At 38.3% G+C, this 25282-nt stretch overlaps 1 protein-coding gene and 2 long non-coding RNA genes across 9 annotated transcripts in view; 1 reads left to right on the plus strand and 2 right to left on the minus strand.

Moving 5' to 3' along the window:
* The window catches only part of LOC105839892 (protein O-mannosyl-transferase TMTC2), a 321130-nt gene extending 317574 nt beyond the window's left edge, over nucleotides 1-3556 (minus strand). For 2 of the 3 annotated variants that reach the window (XR_003626312.2, XM_036286645.1), the window contains exon 1: nucleotides 2332-3556. Coding sequence is in view for 2 of the 3 variants with exons in the window: in XM_036286645.1 (XP_036142538.1) it covers nucleotides 2332-2417 (86 nt within the window). In the remaining variant the exon portion in view is untranslated. The remainder of the gene's footprint in view (nucleotides 1-2331) is intronic. The other variant, XM_028192590.2, reaches the window with a different exon arrangement.
* A 2996-nt stretch (nucleotides 3557-6552) lies between these two features.
* LOC114255029 lies at nucleotides 6553-10053 on the minus strand. Of its 3 annotated transcripts, XR_004963183.1 has the most exons (4): nucleotides 9047-10053; nucleotides 8790-8866; nucleotides 8589-8712; nucleotides 6553-7795 (listed from the first exon to the last, which is right to left on the minus strand). It is a non-coding gene; the product is annotated as an uncharacterized LOC114255029 (long non-coding RNA). The 3 variants fall into 3 exon arrangements; XR_004963182.1 differs by lacking the exon at nucleotides 6553-7795 and having other exon boundaries at nucleotides 7803-8715; XR_004963181.1 differs by lacking the exon at nucleotides 6553-7795 and having other exon boundaries at nucleotides 7803-8712; nucleotides 9047-10050.
* A 1500-nt stretch (nucleotides 10054-11553) lies between these two features.
* Nucleotides 11554-25282, plus strand: part of LOC105830915 — a 116410-nt gene continuing 102681 nt past the window's right edge. Inside the window, exons 1-3 of one of the 3 annotated variants that reach the window (XR_004963176.1) lie at nucleotides 11554-13324; nucleotides 13505-13581; nucleotides 13659-13782. This is a non-coding gene — a long non-coding RNA (uncharacterized LOC105830915). The remainder of the gene's footprint in view (nucleotides 13325-13504; nucleotides 13582-13658; nucleotides 13783-25282) is intronic. The other 2 variants (XR_004963178.1, XR_004963177.1) reach the window with 2 other exon arrangements.

Here is a 25282-nt window from a genome sequence, read left to right on the forward strand (position 1 = left end):
CGCAAAACTGCGAAGCATCTGTTCAAGGAGCGTGTGACACGCCGCGCTGGCGAGAGATTAATATCGTCGGATTGACGATCGTGAGAATTCCACGAGCCGATTGACAAGAGAGAGAAAGAGAGAGAGAGAGAGAAAGAGACAGCGAACGACGCGCACATCCTGACGCAGTCTTATTGATCCGAGAGAGGAAAGGAATGAAATAACGAACGCGAGTGATACGGTGCACAGTTTGTTGCGATTACTCCGACTCGTGGCTATTTGTTTTCCATAGCGGTGCGGTATAGAGTATCGAGAGAAAGAGGGGAAGGAGGGTGGTCGGTGGCAGCGCAGAAACAATTTCGCGCGGCGCGGGAGTGACGGGCTGAAATATCGCGAGGAATGTCATCTATCGTATATCACCCCCGGGTATGAGTAATATTCACGGGGAACTCGAGTCCTTACGAGCGACATTCATCGCCCTTCGAAAACGTGCCGACAAGAATTTTTCCTCGTTCCTCGTTCCGGATGACGGATGACGAAGGCCCACGTCGCGGCATAATTAACGATATTCGATCAAGCGGCAAGCCTGGCTCAAACACGTGTCAATTTTTAAGGAATTAAGATATATATATTTAAAATTGGACGAACGTGGAGTTGTTTGAAAAACAATTGGACGCAATAAGTGAACTTTTTTATCGAAATTCAGATATTAGATTAAGGGATTCAGAATTAGGATATCTTTTCGTGCTGATGCTTGACCGCTCATTTTTAGTGTCACCTGATTAAAAATGACGAAATACTATCTTTATTTTTTAGTGTCACGTGACATCTTTCGACGATGACAATGAGCGTCAATGAGTGTCACCATGAAAAATGCTCTGAAGAGAGATGGATGTACAATTTCCTTCAAACATCATAATAGTTAAACATTGCTTTCCTGGATAGTAGATCTACAAAACAATTATTCTCTTGAGAAACATCGTAAACCAGTGACAGTTTTAAAAAGTACACTCACTCGGATTATTTTAGCATACTGAAATTCAGTGTTATACTTTCTTTTATATATTTTTCAATAAAAATTATTTTTTCTTAGAATACCATAAGCTTTTATAACATCTTTTTAGAAAAGTATGTCATTTACAGAATTTCTTAATTAAGAATTTTTATATGTATGAACACACTTATTTCATTAAGACACAACATATAAACCAAAAGTTTCAAAATTAGTTCTCTTTTTGAAGATAAATTTTATATAGAAGTAATATATTTTGTTCATTTAAAGAACAAAGAAAAAAGCAAAACTTTTTTTACATATTTTTAATTATAATACTGCAGTTGTAAAAACATTTCAATTTTTCAAAAAAGAAACTTTTTAGTTTTTTAATTTATTTGCTAGGTGAAAAAATTTATCCGAGAAAGAACTCCTAGTTTTTTCAATGTCTCTTGCTTTGAAACTGTTGCTTCAGATTGTGAATGTTAATTGGAAATAAATGATTTTACGCCTCTTGATAAATATCTTTTGAAAGAAACAAAAAGAGAAAGAAAGGAAGAAAGAGAGAGGGGGAGAGAGAGAGAGAGAGAGAGGGGGGGGGGATCAGTTAAATTCTAATTAATTTCAATCGACGACTAGCTTGCTGACAGTATAAAGTTCTATCCTTTGGGGATTAAATGAAGTCGAGCGACAGATCATGTTAGATGCGAACGAATTGAATCCACTTGTGCTTTAAGTCGCATTTGTCCAACACGAGACGATAAGCCTCGATAAGCTATCAACAACTCTGAGTATCGCGCTGACCAGACTTCCCTCAAATCAAATCAAAGCTCTCCCGCGCTATCACTACGTGACGGCGAATTATCGTTCACGAGTATCGCCCTCGAAACTTTCGTGGCGCGCCGTGTTCTAATCCGGCGAATCTCGTCACGCGACCTCACCAAGTGTGTCAACGGCTGCCTTTCGACCTAGTCTTAAAGCAACTCCTGTCAGGAAAAGGGATCGGGGTCTTCCTGTAGGTAAGATTTCTCCAGCTTCGGATCCGGTAATCAAGACCCATTGGAATAACGACATAATCTTAACGAGCGCAACTTTCGATGATACAGATACAGTGCGAGAAAAAACGAATCTCACGTCGATCGTGACGTTTTTATCGACACTGATAAATGCAGATGTCATATTTGCGTGTCGACGGCGTTTTTAGCTCGCCGTGCTAACTTTATCGTCAATTTCAAGTACCTCTTTGCGACGGAGCGCGTTGCAAATCCGAAAGTGTCAGACATACATTCCCGCTCGCGTCGAGGATCTCAATGCCGGCGAGAGAAAAAAAAATGGCAGAGGGACAACGAATCCTCACTCACCGGTCATCGTAGACGAAACCCGCTTGCAAGGTGTTGCAGTAGAGTGCCGTCGCAACGAGGGCGCAGGCTACAGCGAGGATATCCATGTCACATCGTGCCGAGGAGGCTGGCGGCGACAGCGACGTCGACGGCGGCGGCCTCTTAACTTGTTGCACGTCCGCGGACCTTCCTCCTGCACCACCGCCGCCACCACCAGCAGCACCAGCACCACCACCACCTCCTCTACTTCCTGCGCCTCCTCCTCCTCCTCCTCTTCCGCCGTCCCTGCGCCTCCGCCTGACGCCGCCGCCGGCTCTTCTCGCGGCGGCAGAGACGTCCGCCGGACGATCGAACGACCGTCGATCTGACGCCGCCACCTGCTCGCCTGATGACGGGTCCCGCGCGGGATGAATGTCGGTGACGCGTTCCCAGATACGATCCAGCAACGAAGCGACGGCGGCCCCCGGCGCCGGACTCTCCCGGGTCCCCGATCTCTGCCGGCGCGACCGCCGCGAAACGCGCCGCCTCACTTCGCGAGGCCTCACATCGGTCGTTCGCGAAAACCCACGCAAATCCAGGGGGGACGAAGTCACCAAGTCAAAAAAACTGCTCTTGATCCCTGAGACGAGAGGAAGATCACACGGCCTGACCGCGGAAGCAGCTCGAGGATCTTGGCTTCTGCGGAGTTACTGGTCCACGCGATGACGAACCTCGTTGAGGAGTCGTTGGTCACAGCAGTCGACGGCAACGTCGCTCGCGCCAGATTCCTTCCAATCATTCACCGAACTTGACACGATCCGCGTTCATCGAGAAGACTCGCGAGTCGGAAGGAAGACGTTCAGGAGAGAAGAGAGAGAGAGAGAGAAAGTCCTCGCTGCGCGAAACGACGTCGTCGGTCCGACGCTGCGTTCGTCGTCGCCGCCACCGCCGCCACTTCCCTGTCAGACGGGGGACAAAGGATTCGCGTTTCCACGAACGTCCTGCGACAATCTAGCGATGATCGACCAGCAAGTTCGACAAGTTCCACGTCGCTCCTTGGCGATCTTCGAGAGTGACTCCGGCGCCCTCGATTCGAGCTCGAGTGAAGTCGGACAACGAGTGATGCTGTTTACGCGAGTTGACACACTAACGGAAGCAACGGAGTCGACGATGACTGCACGAACGAGATGTCCCCGGCGCGATCGGCACGCGGCGCGACGCATGTTCCGGATGCGGAACGCCAACTGTCGCGCGCCCCCCGAGGACGAGAGCTTTATACGCGAGAGACGCGAGCATCGATCGGACAGGCGCTTGCGCTCGCCCGCTCTCCGGGTCCTCTCCTTCTCCACCTCCGCCTCATCCTCCTCCTCCTCCTCCTCCCCCCCTCATCGTCGTTGCTACCTCCCGACCCTCCTTCGCATCCTCCTCCTCCTCCACCGCACCGTCCTCATCCTCCCTCGCGCAACGCATCCGCGACCGCTCGCAACGACCACGACCGCGACCGCGGCCAACGGACCGGATTAACCGCAACCCCGGGGACAATGCTGACCGATGGACGTCCTTTTAGAAAATGACACACCGTAAGGGCCCCACCGCACTACCACCGGTGGTGCAGAATGCACGTGGCATGCGGCGGTGTACCGAGAGGATCCGGCGAATTCGACTGCGAATTCTCGTACTTCAGACGTTTTGCGCCAGGCGAGCGGACGAACCGTGAGGGAATTGTGTCCGTTCTCCATTTTCCGCGGGATCGTCAACGGGGGAAAACGGAGTTCGTGTGGTCGAGGAAACGTTTAGCTTGGGAACGTAGCCGGGTGCATTCGACGGCGATTGTCGTCTCTTACCCAAGTGGTGATTAAAGCCGTCCACGACGTCGCGAGGAACAATCGCAGGACGATGGCGACGCCGTTCGTAGGGTGAAAACGTTCATTTTAAGAGCTATTTCATAAGGGAATCGGGAATTTTGAGAATACGGATCAGTTGTAAAAAGCGTATATACATTTAATACAATTTAGGTGACTTGCACTATTTCTGACAAGAAACCAACGGATTTGAGGATTTTTTCCTTATTTGAGCCACTGATTTCTCTGAAAGTAGGACGAGAGTAAAATTCAGGAAGCGGAGAAAGTTGGGTAATAAGATGCGCGTTTGATGTTCTTGCTTTAGGAAAATTTTCTAAATTTGAGTTACGTTACTTTTAAACAGGGTATCCATATACCTTACGTTCCACAGTATCGTGCAGGAGGTAAGCCTTGCGTAATACCGCCGCGCAAACTTCCACCTACCCCCCCCCCCCCACAGCTCTTCTCCACCGCGCTAATGCAAAATTTATTCTTGTTGTAACGCTTATAAACGTATGACGATGCGCCCCGGCAAATAGAACTCGCACGCGCATAATGCTCGTCGAGAATATCGTCACTCCTGGTAGTTTAATCCGCCGGTGTAACGGCGATTCGTCACTGAGTACCTACGCGTAATTAATCGCCGGGACGCCCGACGCCGTGAAACGCGCGTGCATTTATCACGCGTATTATAGCGCACGGAGAGAGAGGAGGGAGGAAGAGGAGAGGGTGGAGGAGGGCCCCTCTCGTTATTGTGTGTTAACGCTGGACTTAGACATTTCTGGGCCGCCATTGTATCGCAAACAAGAGTTTGCGCCGCCACCCGTAAACGCTTCAATTATTCCGAGCGCGCGTGCAAAACAAAAGTAATTCGCGCTCCGATGGGCCACGATTAAAGATCCCGCGCGATATCGCAGGTTACTCCTAATGCGGTAATTAAGCATTTAAACGCTTAACTCACTCCTACGCGGCGAACTACAATACCGGTTAGCGCTGTGTACAAACGAGCTGAAACGGCATAGGAACGTTGAGTCGAGAGCGCAACTACGTATGATGTCAGTCTCTCTAATTAACTTTATGAATGTACATTTTTGTCCCTGCTAACATCACGATTGTTTTAACTAATATTGTTTTATTTACAAAATAAAGATTTATTATTTCATATCATTAGAAGAAGGCCACTAACACTAGCATACAATTCTGTTTTTTGGATAATATTTCTTAAACAAAAGCTAAAAATAAACTTTGAGAACATAAATGTAAACTAGAAAGTGTCATCTACTTAGTGTACTATATTGTACAGTATTATACTGTTTCATATTTTATAATTGATGTTAAATTAATGTTTTTTGCACATAATTAAAAATAAACATCTGAGAAATTGAACATAGTCAAATTGGCATAGGTAGTAGACTACATTTTCCTCTTCTTTTCCTTTCTTACAAGTTATTTGTACAAAATATTTATAAGTTAATGTATATGAGAATTCCTAGGAATCTTTCACTTTAATGTAAAATATTTTTTGTCAATTATATAAATGCTATTCCACAAGATGTGGTGCGACTATATACAAGTACATATAAAAATTAGATTAAATACACACACACACACACACACACACACACACAAAACACATAATTATTTTTTAATACAAAATATATTAAATACAAATATAATTTAATCCAATTTTTATCTAATATATACAACGGTGTGTGTGTGTGTGTGTGTGTGTGTGTGAGAGAGAGAGATATATATGATACATACATATATCATGAGACTTCTGTTCAAGCCAATGTAATCCTTGATTTATTGTTTACGACGAATCTAATTCCTTCTGGAGGCAATAAGAATTAAAGATTGCAATTCATCGGGCTCCAATAAAGCTCAGACTGTCCATCTAGATAGCAATTCATCTACAAGTAACTACGCCATAGAAATACAAATTAATCGCGCTCGTAACACTCCGCAATTACCGTCCCGACGCTTAACTCCCCTAAAGCCAGTCATACCGTTTGGCGAGGGGATGACCGGAGTGCGGAGTACAGCACCGAAACAAGGTTGACTGTAAACAATACCGGCTCACCAAAAGGGTAGCAAAGTCGATTGCGTGGGGGAGGCTTTCTCAAGAAACAGGAAGCTTTCCTGCATTTTACACAGTTATAGAGCACATTAGTGAGCCTATCCCTTTTTCAACATAACACGTGCGACGTTGTTTTCCGCTGCTATCAATGTTTTATATCAATACGTAAATTTCGATGCCACACTTGCCACTGTCTTCAAATGTCGGTATTATTCTTTGTTTCTCATGCGCAGTATTCTAAAATCTATATTTATCTTCTACTTCATTATTTTCATTGGTTATCAATTTAATATTAGTGTAGGGCGTTATATACATATCTTATTTTCTATTTCATAAGTCTTATTTTTTTGTAAATTTTGTTAGTTTCAATTTTTTAAGCATGAACGAAGATTCTTCAAAAAGATAGATGGAAATTATGTGACTCCCTTTTCATATCTTTCATGTTCATAGGAGCTTTTGGTCTCATTACCACTTTTTTAATAAACAGTTTAGATTACACGTACTTTTACTAACCAACGATATTGCCACGTTTTCACTAGTGTGACGTACTATTCATATTTAAAGAAAATTGCATTTTATAAATATTTCATACTCTTACACAAAAATGATATGTTAAAACTTCATTTTCTTTATTCTAAAACGTTTTTTAAATCCCATTCTATCATATGATTATAATTTTGATATTTCGTTGGCGATTAAATTACTTAAAACTTCTCATATGGCTCATCTCTTTCAAATTTTTTAAAAATAATTTTTTACACTAATTTTCTCTACTATTTAGAGAAAGTTTATATTAAAAAATATTTAAAGAAAACTATTATACATTAAAAAATGTTTTAATATTTAGAAGTGCCTACATATCGCATACTAATCATAAATTTATTCTCAAAATCAAGTTCTCATATTATCTGAAAAGATTAGTTCCTGTGCCACTTTTTGTGTCGGGCCTGAGCAGAGAGAGTTCTTTAAACAATTTTTTACATACTTTTTTATATTTTATAGATTGCAAGATGTTAGACTAATAAACTAATAGTATTTTAATGTAAACAATATCTTATTAAACATTATTTTACGCCATCCAAATTTTGACGACAAAAGCTGCACTAAACTTGAATTGTTCACTTGGATAAAAATGCACCTGTAGTAGCGCTTCAATATTAATCGGATAATTTCCACGTTAAAACATCCAAGTATCAAAGCGTCGATACTAGAAGATATCACAGCAATGCCAACTAGTAAGGGGGAAGAGCGATACCCTGTTATTTGTCCCGGTGGCAGATTAAGATAATAAGCTAACACGAAATCGTCGGGTGCTGCACCATGCCGTGCCAGTTGTCCGTGCCGTCCGGGGAGGAAAGGCGGTCTAGGAAGGGTGAGGGTCCGGAGAGTACAGATACAATGACCGGCGACCATGCGATCCCGCCGGACGAGCAGCGGGAGGCTTATGCGAGAGAGAGGCTCGATGTGAGAATTATCGTGCGAACCTATCGTCGAGCATGCGCCAGCAATCATCTCGTTCCGTGACGGGATGACGCGTGCACCGTATGTCGCGAGAAACAACAAACGTCTCCGCTGATGCGTAAAACTGCCGCAAAAATATGAAACAAATCAACAAACCGATGAATATTTTTACAAAAAAAAAAAACAAAGAAAAATATTCCATTAATTTTTGTTTTTTCGCTTTTTTTGCGATATTTGTTTGTGCTTTATTTAATCCTTTGTGGACCGGCGTGCTCGTTTGCGCACTCCCTTTTATTTTGTAAACCGTCCGCTCGATTTTCATGAAACTTGGCCTACAAGTAGGGTTGCCATATTAAAATTTTTTTTAACTAGAACTTACAGGCCAGAAACCCCGGACATTTTTATTGCAACCCCGGACATACACAAGAATACGTTGAATAACTACACATAAAAAATATTGCAAAAGCCACTCAATAAGTGGTCCTGCCATTGGAAAAAGCACAGTAAAAGAAATAAATAATTAAAATATTTAGAACCCTGGCCGCACATAATTTTCCCAGACAAACTTTCAACACTTTCAAAGTATGTGATTTTAGTACAAAAAATATAGAGCAATCGGTTTACGTAAACTTTGCAAATAATATAAAAATAATATAAATACTTCCACAATGGAAATATTACAGATAATATCGATAATTATAACAACAATTAGTTAAGTTGTGTAATGTACAAAAATTGTTTCGAGTAAATGATAACAATAGTTATAGCATTTATTCGAACTAATTATATCTTCGAATTCATAGAGTCCGATAGCACTCAGCCTGTTGCAAAATGAGCTTATTTTAAGCATGGAACTCTATGAACGAGAGCGAGTTATTTATAAGACAAATTGTGCATTATGAAAACAAATCACTTACCAAGAAGTATCTTAAAAGCGGTAGCAACATCACCTTTCGTACATGTGTCCCATGTCCTAAACTTGAAATTGTTTGTCATGCCATTTCACGATTTGTCGATGAAGGTGATAAATCCTCGATAGTGCTGCTAATAAAAATATTATATTATATATTACACAATTCTTTAATAATATTTTCCGAATCTATAAAAATAATACATACGAAATTTTGTTAAAGCTGTGCACTAATGATTCTACATTATCGTCCTTGATTAAATTTCACCATCATTCCAGCGTTCCCTTAAAATAAAATATTAAAAATATAAAATATGAAAATATTTAAAAAATATTTAAAAATTTGAAAAAAAAATGTAAAAATTGGAAGAACAAAATTTAAAAACTATAATATAATAAATAAAATTAAACGAATAATTTTAACTAAGAAAATTAACTGAGAATATAATAAATAAATTTACTCACAAGCCGATGAACCGATGATGCTTTCCTCGTTGCGTTCACACACTCGTCCACACGCCCTTGACACGATTAACGGCGTCAGCTTGGTTCGGCATGCTCGGCGATGGAATCCCCTTCCGCGGGGAAACTCACACTCGAGTCACTCGACCGACGAGAAGACGCGGGGACGCGACGAGATCGAATGGAGACGGGGACCGCGACACGACGCGACCGCGGGCGACGGTTGTACACGAACTGCGTCACACATGATAGTCACTGTGCACACGACGCGCGACGCGACGAAAAACTCAAGCGATTTTCGCGTCAATTTCTCACGGACGAGAGGGGCGAGGGGCACGAGGGACGCGACCACTTTGTCCGCCGATTAATGTCGACTCGGTTCGACATCCCCGGCGATGCCTTCCGCGGGGAAACTCGCTCTCGACCGACGAGAGGACGGCGAGGAACGCGACGAGATCTCGCCTCGCGGAACTAAAAAGACGAGATATAATTAATGGCGGCGACACGATACTGGTCGTCTCGCGACGACACTTATGTTTCCCGACGGCGTTTGCGAATGATCCACGATGATCGCAAACTCGTATATCGCCAAGGAATGCGTGATACGGAAGGGACAACTGTGTGTCAAACGGAGGCGAGACACGACGCGAACGCGGGCGACGGTCAACTACCAAGCCTAAAGTACGACCGTTGTGACTAATTACGTCACAACATGGCCGTCACCTTGTACACGACGCGACGCGACGAAAATTTCGACACGATATTGACGCTAATTTCCCACAGACGGGACGCGACCACTCGGTTCGACATCCCCGGCGATGCCTTCCGCGGGGAAACTCACTCTCGGTCGACGAGAGGACGGCGAGAAACGCGACGAGATCTCATTTCGCGGCACTAAAAAGACGACTCTTGCGGAGTCGAAAAACGCACGATCGCGAAGCGTACACGACGTGACCTTCCCCTTGCGTGTTCGCCACGGTACTGAGTCGCCTGGCGAACTGTGGGAGGGGGACCAGGGGGGCAAGTAGCTGATTGGCCTTGAGAATCGGAAGAGAAAATTCGTGGAAAAGAAAAAAATCTAGCGCTTGTCACATGAAATGGCTCGATATGTTTTGCTCTATAAATTTAATAAAAGAAATAACCCATATTTCATACATTCATACTCTTTTCTACATAAAATCTGCTAAATGAATTCGTCGAAAGCGAGAGTTTTATTTGCATAAGTTTCTCTTGCAAATTACACATTTTAAACAATAGTAAGTGTATTATCGATAACATTACCATCATTTCACATGTTTGTAGTTTTCTAAAACTGTTCCTTTTTATTTTTCTCTTTTATATATTTATTTTTATATATCAATTTTTTTTTAGAAAAAACTCTTCCTTTAAAGAAATTATATCAACAGTAAATAAAATTAATTACACATAACTTTAAAATATAATTTATTAAAAATAAAACATTTTTATGGAGCTTGTAAGCCACGCAAGTTGTTCATGCTCGAATATTTGTAAACAATTTATTAGAAAAAGAAACGTTTTTATCCTGTTATTAAGTTATTTTTAGTATGTTGTTGCAATTAAAATTCTTTTTGGGTGATCAAAAAATCTTCTGAAAATCGCATATCAGATAAGATCGCATTGTATTGTATAAAACTTACTAATTGTTTAAAATTCTCTGTATTTGAATGTATACAACTTCGGAAACATTTAGATCGGATTATTTTTGTTATATATTCAACCTTTCACAAGAACCACTTTCTTATTCTTTAAGCTTAAGCATATTGAATTTACGTTATAAATTTAATCTGTCTGTTAATCAAATTTACTTCAATGTGCCAATAATTAAAAAAGAGAAAGAGTGTTAAATGTGAAAGTCGATTAAACAAAAATTAAATAAATGATTATAAAATGACTGTAGAAGTATATGAAATGGATAAATAAATAAATAAAATAAAATAAAAATTAAAATAAAAATTGATAACAAGCTACTATAGTACCTGTGATACGATGAAATGATTATTTTACTTCGTTATTCACTGTTAATTTTAACTATTTATTTCTTTTACCGTGCTTTTTCCAATGGCACGACCACTTATTGAACAGCTAAGTGACAATTAAATATAATAAAATAAAAATACTTAATAGACTTACAACAAAATACTGGTTTAATTTTTAATTTAAAATTTGTAGTTAATTTTTCTCATGGAATTTATAATCAATTGAAGAGTGAATAATTTGAATTATAATTTAAATCGATAAGAAATCCAGATATTTGTGTACAAATTTGATTTATTTACAGAATTTGGCAGTGAAGGAAATAATTAATATTTTACAGTAAAAATATCGAATTTATTTTTCTTCTCCTCTTTCTCTTTTATTCCTTCAGGATTAAATGTTATATAAATTAATATACAAAAAGAATTATTAGATTCAGCCACATTTTTAATATATGGACGAATACAATAATAAATAAATAAACAAATAAATATTTCTCTTCTGTCTCATTTCTGATAAAACATTCGTGAGTTCCACATTGCACATTAATGTGTAAAATTAAATAATATGAAGAGATAAGGCTACGGTGACTATATATATGTTCTTTATATCAAGTAGCTATCCTGCAGATTTATATATTTTTTAAAACAATTTTACCCTTTATTTTTAAAATAGTTTCGCAAATTCTTTTCTGAAAATTAGCATTCCAGTATCTAATGAGCAAATTTTTATGAAAACAAATTTAATTCCGTGCATTATAATTTGTATCTTCCGCCAATTGTGCTTTTCAATTTTCTTTTATTAAAATTATTTAAATTAAATCTGTGTATTTTTGTGTTTAATGTTGTATTTTTTATTATTTTAGACCGATTTCATATTTAAACAAGAGTCGGCTTCTTTTTAATACAGACGAACCAATAATACAGTTTAAATTATTAGAAAATTGTATGGTATATATAATTCTGATATTGCGAAAAATTTTTAGATCAAAACATCGAGCCTCGCCGTGTGTGGCTAATCTCTTCTCGGAAGCAAAGCTCATGTTTTTATGTGACATTTGACACACGCAAGACGCGAACCGAAGCGCTAGATTTGTTTTCTTTTCCACGAATTTTCTCTTCCGATTCTCAAGGCCAATCAGCTACTTGCCCCCCTGGCCCCCCTCCCACGGTTCCCCAGGCGACTCAGTACCGTGGCGAACACGCAAGGGGAAGGTCACGTCGTGTACGCTTCGCGATCGTGCGTTTTTCGACTCCGCAAGAGTCGTCTTTTTAGTGCCGCGAAATGAGATCTCGTCGCGTTCCTCGCGTCCTCGTCGAGAGCGAATTTCCCCGCGGAAGATATCGCCCGGGATGCCGATGTCCGGCGCAGGTAACGAAAAGTGTCGCGTCAATTGTCTCGTCTTTTTAGTGCCGCGAGGTAAGATCTCGTCGCGTTTCTCGCCGTCCTCTCGTCGATCGAGAGTGAGTTTCCCCGCGGAAGGCATCGCCGGGGATGTCGAACCGAGTGGTCGCGTCCCGTCTGTGGGAAATTAGCGTAAAAATCGTGTCGAAATTTTCGTCGCGTCGCGTCGTGTACAAAGTGACGGCCATGTTGTGACGTAATTAGTGCACAACGGTCGTACTTTAGGCTTGGTAGTTGACCGTCGCCCGCGTTCGCGTCGTGTCTCGCCTCCATTCGACACACAGTTGTCCCTTCCGTATCACGCGTTCCTTGGCGATATACGAGTTTGCGATCATCGTGGATCATTCGCAAACGCGGTCGGGAAACATAAGTGTCGTCGCGAGACGACCAGTGTCGCGTCCCCGTCATTAATTATATCTCGTCTTTTTAGTGCCGCGAGGTAAGATCTCGTCGCGTTCCTCGCCGTCCTCTCGTCGGTCGAGAGCGAGTTTCCCCGCGGAAGGCATCGCCGGGGATGTCGAACCGAATCGGCGGGCAAAGTGATCGCGTCCCTCGTGCCCCTCGCCCCTCTCGTCCGTGAGAAATTGATGCGAAAATCGCTTGAGTTTTTCGTCGCGTCGCGCGTCGTGTGCACAGTGACTATCATGTGTGACGCAGTTCGTGTACAACCGTCGCCCGCGGTCGCGTCGTGTCGCGGTCTCCATTCGATCTCGTCGCGTCCCCGCGTCTTCTCGTCGGTCGAGTGACTCGAGTATGAGTTTCCCCGCGGAAGGGGATTCCATCGCCGAGCATGCCGAACCAAGCTGACGCCGTTAATCGTGTCAAGGGCGTGTGGGCGAGTGTGTGAATGCAACGAGGAAAACATCATCGGTTCAACGGCTTGTGAGTAAATTTATTTATTATATTCTTAGTTAATTTTCTTAGTTAAAATTATTAGTTTAATTTTATTTATTATATTATAGTTTTTTAAATTTTGTTCTTCCAATTTTTACATTTTTTTTCAAATTTTTAAATATTTTTTAAATATTTTGATATCTTATATTTTTAATATTTTATTTTAAGGGAACGCTGGAATGATGGTGAAATTTAATCAAGGATGATAATGTAGAATCATTAGTGCACAGCTTTAACAAAATTTCGTATGTATTTCTTTGATAGATTTGGAAAATATTATTAAAGAATTGTGTAATATATAATATAATATTTTTATTAGCAGCACTATCGAGGATTTATCACCTTCATCGACAAATCGTGAAATGGCATGACAAACAATTTCAAGTTTAGGACATGAGACACATGTACGAAAGGTGATGTTGCTACCGCTTTTAAGATACTTCTTGGTAAGTGATTTGTTTTCATAATGCACAATTTGTCTTATAAATAACTCGCTCTCGTTCATAGAGTTCCATGCTCAAAATAATTTTGCTCATTTTGCAACAGGCTGAGTGCTATCGGACTCTATGAATTCGAAGATATAATTAGTTCGAATAAATGCTATAACTATTGTTATCATTTACTCAAAACAATTTTTGTACATTACACAACTTAACTAATTGTTGTTATAATTATCGATATTATCTGTAATATTTCCATTGTGGAAGTATTTGTATTATTTTTATATTATTTGCAAAATTTATCACTACGTAAACCAATTGCTCTCCATCAACTTTTCTGTAAAAAAAAACACATATTTTGAAAGTGTTGAAAATTCGTCTGGGAAATTTGTGTGCGTCCAAGTTTTAAATATTTTAATTATTTATTTCTTTTACCGTGCTTTTTCCAATGGCACGACCACTTATTGAGTGGTTTTTATAATGTTTTTTATGTGTAATTAACGTATTCTTGTAATATATGTCTGGGGTTTTTGGCCTATAAGTTCTAGTTAAAAAAATTTTAATATGGCAACCTACTATTATATATATCATTCTGCAATCATCTGTAAAACGAACAGAAATGAACAGCAGCAGTTGCGCTGATCACTGATGCGCGTATACGCTAGAGTTTTTGTGCGTTAGTATAAGTGACGTCGCAGCTGAATATTGGCTATCTGATATCAACATTACTTTGAACGTTCTATCATGAAATGGTTTAAATTTGCTAATATCCGAAAACAAAAAAAAGAATCTAATTGTAAGAAACAAATTATTCTTATTAAAAAAACACTCAAATATTAAATATTTTGCAGTCAAATTGAAATGTTATCATTTAATTTTGGGAACTTATCTTCAAATTTGAGTCTGTGTACACACACACACACACACACACACACACACACACACGCGCGCGCGCGCGCGCGCAATAAAAAAAAATATATACATATAATATAGTTAAAAATCGAAAAATAAATAAATAAATAAAATTTAATGATTTTTTCAATCGTCACTTTTTCTACGTTCCAGGTTTTCTGATGTTGTTCTAAAAATCCGCCGTTATAATACGTACATGCTGTACGTACGTGCGAGCTCGCAGTTTATTCATAATCGTTTCTGTGCATGGTGACGTGTGCCCGCTATTATCCTCTTCGAACTCGTTGCTTGCAACATGCAGAAGTGAGGTCGGGCGTTTCCGTTCTGTCGGTTTATCGCGCACTAACAAGGTTCGACCGCGCTTCCTGAGAATATTCCACGACCCGATTCGATTCGCGTCCTAACGAAATTTCTTTAGTTATTAATGTTGCCCTGTAACAACTGCTCGTTATAATTCGAGTGCATTATTGTTGGGAAAGACAATCTGAATGCATTGAGGATGCGCCGCAGGGGGAATGTCTTCCTTCGTACCGATTCGCCGGTGGAGCACATTACGAAATTTTGATCTATCTCCCGTTTCATAACATTATGTTAATTATGTTGCGTCACTTCAACGTTATTAGCACAAACAGCATTAGCTCAAATTATTAATTTAATAATGTTAATTTGGCATGAAATAGTACGTGGTACACATATCATTATACCATGATATACATATCCTTCGCTAAGATGGCAAAATTGTAAGCATAATTAGGACAAAATATTAGTTAAATTAGAAGTTCTTTATAATCTATTATATTTAAGATTATTTGAAGTATAATTTTAATACGTTATAAATTATTGCTGCATACATTTTAAGAACAATTTTAAATTTGAAATTATTATGTTCAAATTTCTAAACACAAGGTGGAAGGTAAACATTAAAAAAATGTTTCCATTTAGAGCTTTTTTAATTTCTTTATTTTTTTTAGTCTTACAAATTTAAGATACAATTTTCATGAATATTTAAATAAAAAAACATATTACAAAGAGAAATAATCTTTTTGTTTAACTTGGTCTTGTTTTAGCACTAAAAAAGTAGCGGGTACCGAGTTACTACTTTTAAAAAAGATCTTTGCACGAGAAAAACTCTGATAAATATAACTTACATAATTCTCTGCGAAAAGGGACCGAAGAGCGCGTTTCACCTTGAAATAAGAAATTGTGAGCCCGAGGATGCACTTAGAGTGAAATTACTCGTAGATAGGAACGGGAAACGTGCGACGTCCGTCAGCGGGAATTCGCACCCAGGCCACGTGAGCGCAGTCAGGAAGTCGTTAATTCGTGGACACAACGTATCTCGTGCGCTCATGGCGCACACGACGGCTACACGCACGCGGGACCGAGCTATTGTCTCCGAAAATACGTGGCGAGATAGAGTTACAGTGAATTTAAATCCAAACGGCGCGCGGTGGTCGCGCGAAATGTTACGCGAGATGAGACATCGTGTTACAACCGGATTACGTCGTAACAGGAGCGCAATAACGATACTCCTGGCACCGCAATCTCCTCGGAGAGTAGAAAGATTCTGATGTCGAATGACCAATGGTTTCTTATTGCGGTATTTTATTATTGGATTGCAGGAACAAAAAAGTGAAATTTTTGTTAATAGAGATACAAAAATTTGTTGGTGAATTGTTAATTTTTTATAAAAATGGTAGATTATGGGAATACTGGAGACAGGTCTTTTTTTATTGATTAAACGCAGTGATTTTTGTCAAAAAAATACGTCCCATAAGTATATTGTCAAAGGTATCTTACTTTAATTTCGCAAAAGAATTTTCAAATCTGTAAAAGAAACACATGAAATCCTGTTAAAGCCTGGTTTAGAATGACGAAAAATACATAAATTTTAAGAATTATTTTCTCAGTAACAATAAAATAAATTATTTTGAAATTTTAAGAATGTTTTTGTATATATTTCAGCTACACAAAATAATTTTTTGACATAAAAATATTAATTTTAAGTTAAAAAATGGTAGCCATGTATAATGGTACTCCACTGCTGACATTGTTACACTGTATACATTCCAGCATCCGTAATTTTTATCTGAAACAGAAATATCAATTTTTTAAATAATTTTATGTATTTTCTTTTTATATGAATTAACAGAATTAAATAAAAAGTTAAAATTTAAAATTTTACACACCTTTAAACAAAAAATTGTGATTTTTACAGAAAAAATCGTACTTTTTGCAAAAAAAAAAAGAGTTTAATGATATCTTTTTTAAAAATAATTTAATTCATATAGAAAAGAGAATAATTATCTACAAAACAAGACTAGTTACAGTTAAATCGGTTCAATACAATTTTCTCTATTATGTACACAAACTCTAAAAACATCGTTTCAAGAAAATCGCGTTTAAAGTTTACGAAGCAGAAAAGTAATATTTATTGAAAACTTACGGCAACCACAAGCTAATCTGCGATTCCAGGACCACACAGCAATCCTTCGACTTCTTCGTTTGATTATTATTTATTTTTATATACCCTGCATCATCAATACTCACATTGCTTAATTTTTTACCTCATATTACCTGCGCATCGCATAACATTCTGCAGGCTGTAACTTGAAAACTATTTCGACCTAAAACTTTATGAGCACATTCTTTAGTAGTAAAACTTTCGATTAGGACTATTTTTAGAAAGTCGATTTTTTTTAGTCGATGAACCAGGCGGCTGCTCTCTTAATGATGTGCACGAGTAATCCTACATTACCTCGATCAAGTTTGATCGTCACTTCAGCATTCTTTTAATTGAGAACGAATTGTGGCCGCGATTGATAAGTTAACACCGCACGGGACTTTTCATTCTCGACGTAAACGGTCGCGCGAACAGGACAACGAATCCCCGAAACGTCAATCAAATCCGCGCGTTTGACGTTCTGCGCCGAGGCTATTATACTCCCCCCCCTCTCCCCGCCGTAACAACACCCCGAGTGTTCGCCTCCGCCTTCGGCGGCCCGAATACGTTTTAATCATCGAATTGCCCGGGCAAACGAAAAAAGATTGGCTCGTAACTGGCGCGAAGAGGCCGCTGATTGTCGGGCCACCATCCGCCGCGTGGAAACGAGACCGTGGCGAGAACGCTTCGTGGCTCGTTCATCGCCATCGAAACTACACCGCGTTACCCCGGAACCGGGGAACCTGCTGCCGCCCGCCGTTGCCTGATATCCGCCTGCCTGCCTGGCGTTGCAGCCCGTGAAAAAAAAACAATCTCACGCTGTTACTCCCGTATACGAACCAGCGTATCGCTGCAACTGCAACGCTATTCTCTCTCTTTCTATTTCTCTCTTGACGCGGGTCCTTGATGCGTTGTCCGGAGCATTGTCCAATAATTTGCACTATTTCTCTCGAGCGCGTGCATACATCGGGAGTTATGCGCGTACGCACAATTTTCACGAGCGACGACGGGACAATATTTCAATTTAAAAACGACGCTTACTGCCGGGCTGCTGGGGGAAAAAACAAACGTTTGCGCCGCTCTCTTTTAACACCTTTCTATTTTCCATTTTTAATTTAAAAGAGTCGATTAACGCGCGGAGCGGCAATTATGTTCATCGACTCGCTAGTTTTCCGCAGTTTTTTCTCCCTCCCTCCCTCTTTGCACGATGCAGTTTGGAAACACACATCACGGTTATCTTTGAGCGGGTTAACAATCGGGATCGCGAGCAAATTCCGCGCATTAGTCCGTCTATGCGTTTTTACTACACTGACACGCGAGCGTGGCGAGCGTTTCGCAAGAGTGATTTGTGGTCCGCTTTCCCTACCCTCTCGCCTTTTTGCCCCCGCAATCGAATCGATAAGCAAATACGATTTCTGGTTTAGCGGCGCGCGCCGGTTTCGAGAATGTATGTCGCGAAAACGAGCGGTCGGTCGCGCGAAATTCTCGAGTGACGGTGGTCTCCAAATGGGATGCTTCCGGGGATTTCCTAAATTGCGCCGACGGGGGGGGGATAATTGATAAGAAGAGTAAAGGGAAGATAGCATTAAGTTCCCTCCGTATTGTAAGCGCCGGCGCGATTGATCGTTGCTCCATTATTTCATGTAAACCTTCAAAAAGCGCGCGGAAAAAAGTTATTAAATTCCTTTTTCTTCTTATTTTGTTACTTTTCATTTGTTATCTGAGAAATATGAAATTTGAAACGTTAAACTTCCGCGTAAGATTCGTACGCCAACGGCGAAACGGAGAGTTAAAAACTGTTATCATTAAAATGTAAAAATATCATACGTGTAAACGTTGAATAGATTTGTCAATACGATGTGTATTGACAACAGCATAGACAAAGCAGCGTTTTTCGCTCAAAAAATAAAAATTATTATTTATGTACTTGTACTCAATATGACCATGTACCCAATTTGGTTCACCCTTTATTTTTTAAATAGTTACACAATGAATTTTACAGAAAACGCTAATATATTGTTCAGAAAGTTGATATGATGTATTTATGCTAGTCAATTGCTCAATGTCTCCTTTCTATAGTTTGTAATCACACTTTATTCAAATTGTATTCTTCTAAATCTAAAATTTCAGAGATAAATTTTTGCTTTGTGTAACTATCATGTAACAATTATAAATATTCACAATTTATATTATTGTAGCTCTTTATTTATGCTTTTCAACACTGTATTCATTTTAGATTTTTATTAAAACATCTTGTTTATAATTAAAGAAAAAGAGCTCTTTGTATTGTGAAGCCATTATGACTAGAAATACTACTAAAAACACAATATATCTTATTAATATACGAGAAAGTTAAGATTGTTTCTTTATTTAATGTTCAAGTTTTGATTAATATTTCTTGTCTTTCTCTAGTTAGTTGAAGCTTTTTGACAGGTAAAAGTTAAAATAACGCTTCTTGTAGTAAATAAACACAGTTTCATTATTTAATAAATAGCTATATGTGTAATTTTTTCCATAAGTATGTTAATAAATGGTTAATTAAACATGTTGATTCTATTATTTCGCGTTTTTTAAAAAATATTTACGAAAAACAGGAAAATACATAACTGAACCACATTGGGTATATTTGTAATTAACATGGCCCAAGTGCTTTTTTTTTAATCTACTACACTTATATAAATAATTGAAAATATTTCATATATTTTTTTTTAGTTTTAGAAATGTTTCCTATTTCAAATCTGACCCTTATTTTTCAATTTTGTATTCATCAAAAAATTACAAAAATCTATAAAGCTTAGGGAGGGGGGGGCATATTGGGTACAAGTATAATACCTTATTAAAATATTATACTCGTATATTATACTGTCACGTATGCGGGAAAAAACGTAGAAAGACATTAAACGTCGTACTGCCATGAGCTTTTGAGGATCAAAACAATTTTTTCAATTGTTATCTTATTTCTGTGAAAAACATTAACCCGAGAGAACTTTTAGCAAAAAGGCAAGCTGTTACTTCGGGATTGGGACCATTTCCTCCGACAGCCGGCGACGGACGGGATCGAGCATTAAGACGTTAAGAGGGTTGCATTAACATGCATAAAGATACTAGCGATACTACTCTCTGTTTCCGGTCCGCTCTGACAATTCGTCGCGAATTTCCGCGCACTCATCGACGACTAGGGTCGTCGTCCTGCGACACCTTTCCGTTATTCTTCCAGCATCGATCGTAACTCAACAATGTCGGGTATGTAGGGCTGACGCGAACGAACGAACACTTGAAGTTGGTGCAAATCGCCGTAAACGAGGCGACTCCGGCACTTTCACCTCACGTTTCCAATTTGCGTTCGCGCGTCTCGTGCCTGCGCGATTACCTTGACGGATGGACGCGCCGCACGGACGACGATATGCCGACCGCATACGCCCACGATGTTAGCGAAGAAACGTGAAAAACCGCGACAGGACGCACGTGCTTGGCTCAGTGAAGTAAGAGATATTTTATCGTCGAGATCTCTGGATGTAAAGGAGAACATTAATCTCAAACATTAATATCAAAGTATAATAATGAAGGAGCATATAAATTTTCTTTTAATGGTCGCGCTTTGTGATATACTTTTTCAAAGAAAAGTAGGTTTACACCATAATATATGTTTCACACATTAATATGGATTTTGCTTAAGATTATTATATGCTTTTAAATGTTTCTGAATGTACTTTTGTGAAAACACTTTTACAACATTTCTATCTAGCTATTTTTTCAACTAATACGCGCGATTTTTTGGAACTTTCTTTTTGGAAAGAATTTTGAACATTAAGATCCGAATATAGAAGAAGAAATAAATATAAAATATTAGTTGAGAGAAAAATTGTTATATTTAAACCACAAAACTTTTTCATGTAGTAATTATATCAATTTAAAATTATAAAATTTAAAAAATAATTTATATTGTTGCTTATATGTGATAATAATTGTCAAATGGTATATATTAATTTTAATTTAACTAAGGTAATTAATTTTTTTGTTTCTTGTTCTTACACACATGAGAAAAAACATCTTTCTTAATATCTTTGTTTTGTAATATTAAATATCAAAAATAAAATTACACAGTGTTAAACAGAGTTTGTTTATAGAATTTAAAAAATTGATAAAAAAATATATTCTTATTATACAGTAATACTTTTTATTCAATTGATAAAAAAAGTATTGGATAAAAAATAGCAATACTTTTAAATTAGAAATTAGAATTTATTAATAGTATTAATATTAAAACAATCGTATTCTTAAAAAAACAACTATTATAATGTTAAAATAAAATTTTAATATTGAAACAAAATTACATTATTTTGCTGTATTTTATAATTATAAAATTCTTTAAAGATTATACGCGAGATTATCATTGATTTCTATATAAGCAATAATATATTGTTGCTTATATGTATATTATAAGCATTAATATATAATTTCCTTTTCATAAAACAATGATTGTTAAATGAACTTGTATTAGTTTTAATTTGACATGAACGTTTAATATCGTTTTTTCTTGTTTTCTCACTCGCTTAATAACTCTCTTTATTAACTTTGTTCTCTTTATTAAAATTCTTTATTTCTTTGTTAAATCTTTTGATTATCTTTGTATTGTTCTAAAAATATTAGAATAGCACTCAGCTATTTTGCGTTTCTCTTTTACAAATAGTTGAAAGAAAATAATAGCTGGGGGTTAATTAATATTAATTGTACCCAAATACGTTCGGTCATTAATGCCGCTCGGCTACTTCGTGTCCAACAGGTAGCGTGCACCGCAGGTCGTGACAGTTCGCGACCTTCGATACTTCACTAGAAATTAGACCGGTGCACGAGACCGCGAGGAATGGGTGCTCGCAGCCATGGAAGTGACAACTTTCCGCGAGACAGACGAAACTCCGGAGATAGTTCGGCAATTATTCGCTCGCCCTAAGGCGAAACGAATTTGTGCCCGCGGCGACGGGAAACACGGGGCCCGTCACCGTGAGAATTTGACGCAGTTCGACCATAGTTTCAACCAGTAACGCTATCACGCCGTGACGCAGCGCAGTTTTCAGCAACGCAATCACAAGGGAGGGAGAGGAATTGTAAACTCTGTTAATGGGGACGCGCGCGTGATAACGGCAAAAATATTAATTAAGTAAAAATGATGTTATCGGAATTAAAGCGAGAGCTTAATACTCACGGCGCATCGCGAATAAAATTCCGCTATAAATGGATTCAGAATTCGGTCGCTGTTGCCTCGCGAATGCATCTATTACAATAAATAAATCGATCAATCTATCTCACTGTAAAAAAAAGGGAGAGAGACGAGAGCGCGCGCGGTCTATATCGTATAATGCTGGAGCTGGAACTGTCAGTGGACGGACGAGAAATCTCGCCGTGAGGCTATGTTTGAAATTCTTTTAAAATTGACATTCGCCGATGGAAAATTCATTCGCAGGTGCTACCGTGTGTCAAAACGCACGACAGTTGAAGGCACGCGCGCACCCGCGCGTAACCTTGCGGACGGCTGATACTCGATAGTTGAAAATTAATTCATGAGAGCCGTGCTACATCGATACGTTTGACGTTCTCGAGTGCTGTCGCTCCGATAAAGTTATGACGTACCAAGCGGTTTATATATATATACAGCAGAATATTAGATAATCTATTACTCTTTTTTTCCACGATTCTCCGGGGAATTAAACTTAAGGATATATTACGTCCGTACAATCCACAAAGTAAGTTGAAATTGAAAATACGTGTTTATATTCATATTTTAAATAAACTGGTGGGAAGACCGTCAATACTGACACAGGCTTCCTAAAGTGGCACTTCCTTATTTTTGTAAAATTAAATATTGCAATATTTTAATACCAATAAAAACATAATACTGAGATTATTAAAGAAGTAAAAATTCACAGTTTATACATTTAGATATACATTGAATTAAAAAAAATGGCTAAAAAACAAAATATTTAAAAGCCAGAATAAAATTTGTATAAGTTGCTTTTGCAAGTTGCATTATTTAAACTGTAACGAATAGGGGGGACTAAAGTTGACCAACTTTTCAGTTTTGAATTTTTATGCAGACAAAAAAATTTATAGGAAAAATTAATTCTCTCTGTATCAATTACTAGGTATATTAAGTCATCTAATAATATTTTAACAATAAGTGAAACTTATTATTAAACTAACTAGTTATAAGAAATACATGCTTTTTGAATATATTTTTATGTCTAATGCCGCACAGCATTGTTGAATTAAAAAATGTGTATTAAGAGATGTATTATTAATTATATTTAAATATATTTAAATATTTTATTTATTTTAATATACTTTTTACAGAAAATTGAAATAAAATTTGATGTTAGATTAATTTTAATATTACAATATTAATTTTTTTTAATTAATTAATTTTATAGTTCTTTGATCATTAAATTTAAAAAAGTATTGAAAATTTAGTATTTTTAGGGTTTATTTATTTTTTTATTAAAAATTAAATTTTAAAATATAATGATAAAAATCTTGATTTTTAAGTAAATTTTCTTGTTTAAAATAAACAAATAAGTTTACTTAATTTATTTAAATTTACTTTAAATATTTGAAATTTAGGCTAAAGTATTATTGCTCAAATCTCGAATTTTTTGTTTATTTACAAGAGAAATATTCTCATAAGAAAATTTTGTACAAGTTATTTTAAATACTTAAATACTTATTACATTAAAGAATTTAAATTGCTGTCACTTTAAAATTACATTTTCATTAGACTTTTTTACTTTTTAATAAATAAATTTTTCATCCAGTATAAAATCACCGTCAAATTTTTCGTGTTATTGTCAAATGCAATATAGAACAATCTATATTTTTAAATAATTTTTTAATATTTTGAAAATAATATTACATCCTTCTAAAATTTGACTCTATCTGCCAAGCTATTTATAATTAATTGTATTAGACTCTTTTACATATCGTCATAAAAACGTTTCATCGAATTAATGTGTTTTATAGCGCGTTACGTAATTATAAGTAACGGTTAGGTTATTAAAATAACGACGCAATAATTAACGTATCATTTCATTGTAGTTGAGAAATGGTCGCGCGGACTAAAGCATTAAGCGGCGTTATTTCAAACAGCGCGTTTTCAACAGCGTTTGCAAAGTGTCAGTACAATATACTGCCTTACGCGCGCGATTTTCACGCCCGAAGGTGTGCGAGTGAATAATGTGTCTCAAAATTAATTCGGTTATCGTTCGGCGCAACGTGCGCGCACCGCGCGGGCGCTATAGTCCTCATTACGGTTAAAGGGTTAATTAATTCCCTGCCGAAATTTAATTAATCGAACGGCCGAAATTTATTTGCCACTCGCCGCGGCCACCAAACGCCGCCGTTATTGGATCGTTCGGTTAGTACAGCGACCTAAACGCCTTATTAGATTTAAAGCGACACCACGCCTCCGAAGCCGGAGGAATTGCTCGCCCGCGGCGAAGCGGCGAAAGGGCACGGCGTACCAGGTTTACAACAATTAAAGTATCGCGTTGTCCCGTCGCGTTGCGCCGCAGTGCTGGGACGCTCGGCCGATCGCGGAGATAATGAGAAGACAATGGTGGAGTGTCCCGCGGGAGAGGAACAATTCCGGAGATTTCTTTGACGGGAAAAACGCTCCGAGGCTTCCGTTCCGTTAATCGTGCGGTCGAAAATTCCGCGCAAGGCCACGAAAGTTCCTCTTTCCCCCCTCGCCCTTCTTCTTCCCTTGTTCGGAGTCTCCGCGGCTTCGTGTAACAGCTGGTCCATCGAAACTCCAACGGGAAAGTGAAGCTCTAACTGGGAGGAAAGCTGTGGCAACGCTGTTGCGGATAGATAGGAAAAGTGGCGAGAGAATGAGAGAGACAAGATTTGCAGCAAAGTAGAACGAAATTGATTCCGTGTTACAGGAGTTGTCGCGAAATACAATCAACGTGACGCGTAATTAGATACTTTGAATGGTCCAATAATATGCTAAGAATGATATGAATAGAGAGGGTATATTTAAAGAAAGTATAAAAGGTGGAAATTTGATGAATTTTTTAATCATCTTTTATTTGTTTCTTCATCTAGCTATTTTGCCGTTATTAGGCGATCAGCAATCAAACTGCATGCAAATACTTGGAA

Source organism: Monomorium pharaonis, chromosome 5, assembly GCF_013373865.1.
Source record: "Monomorium pharaonis isolate MP-MQ-018 chromosome 5, ASM1337386v2, whole genome shotgun sequence".
Lineage (NCBI taxonomy): Eukaryota > Metazoa > Arthropoda > Insecta > Hymenoptera > Formicidae > Monomorium > Monomorium pharaonis.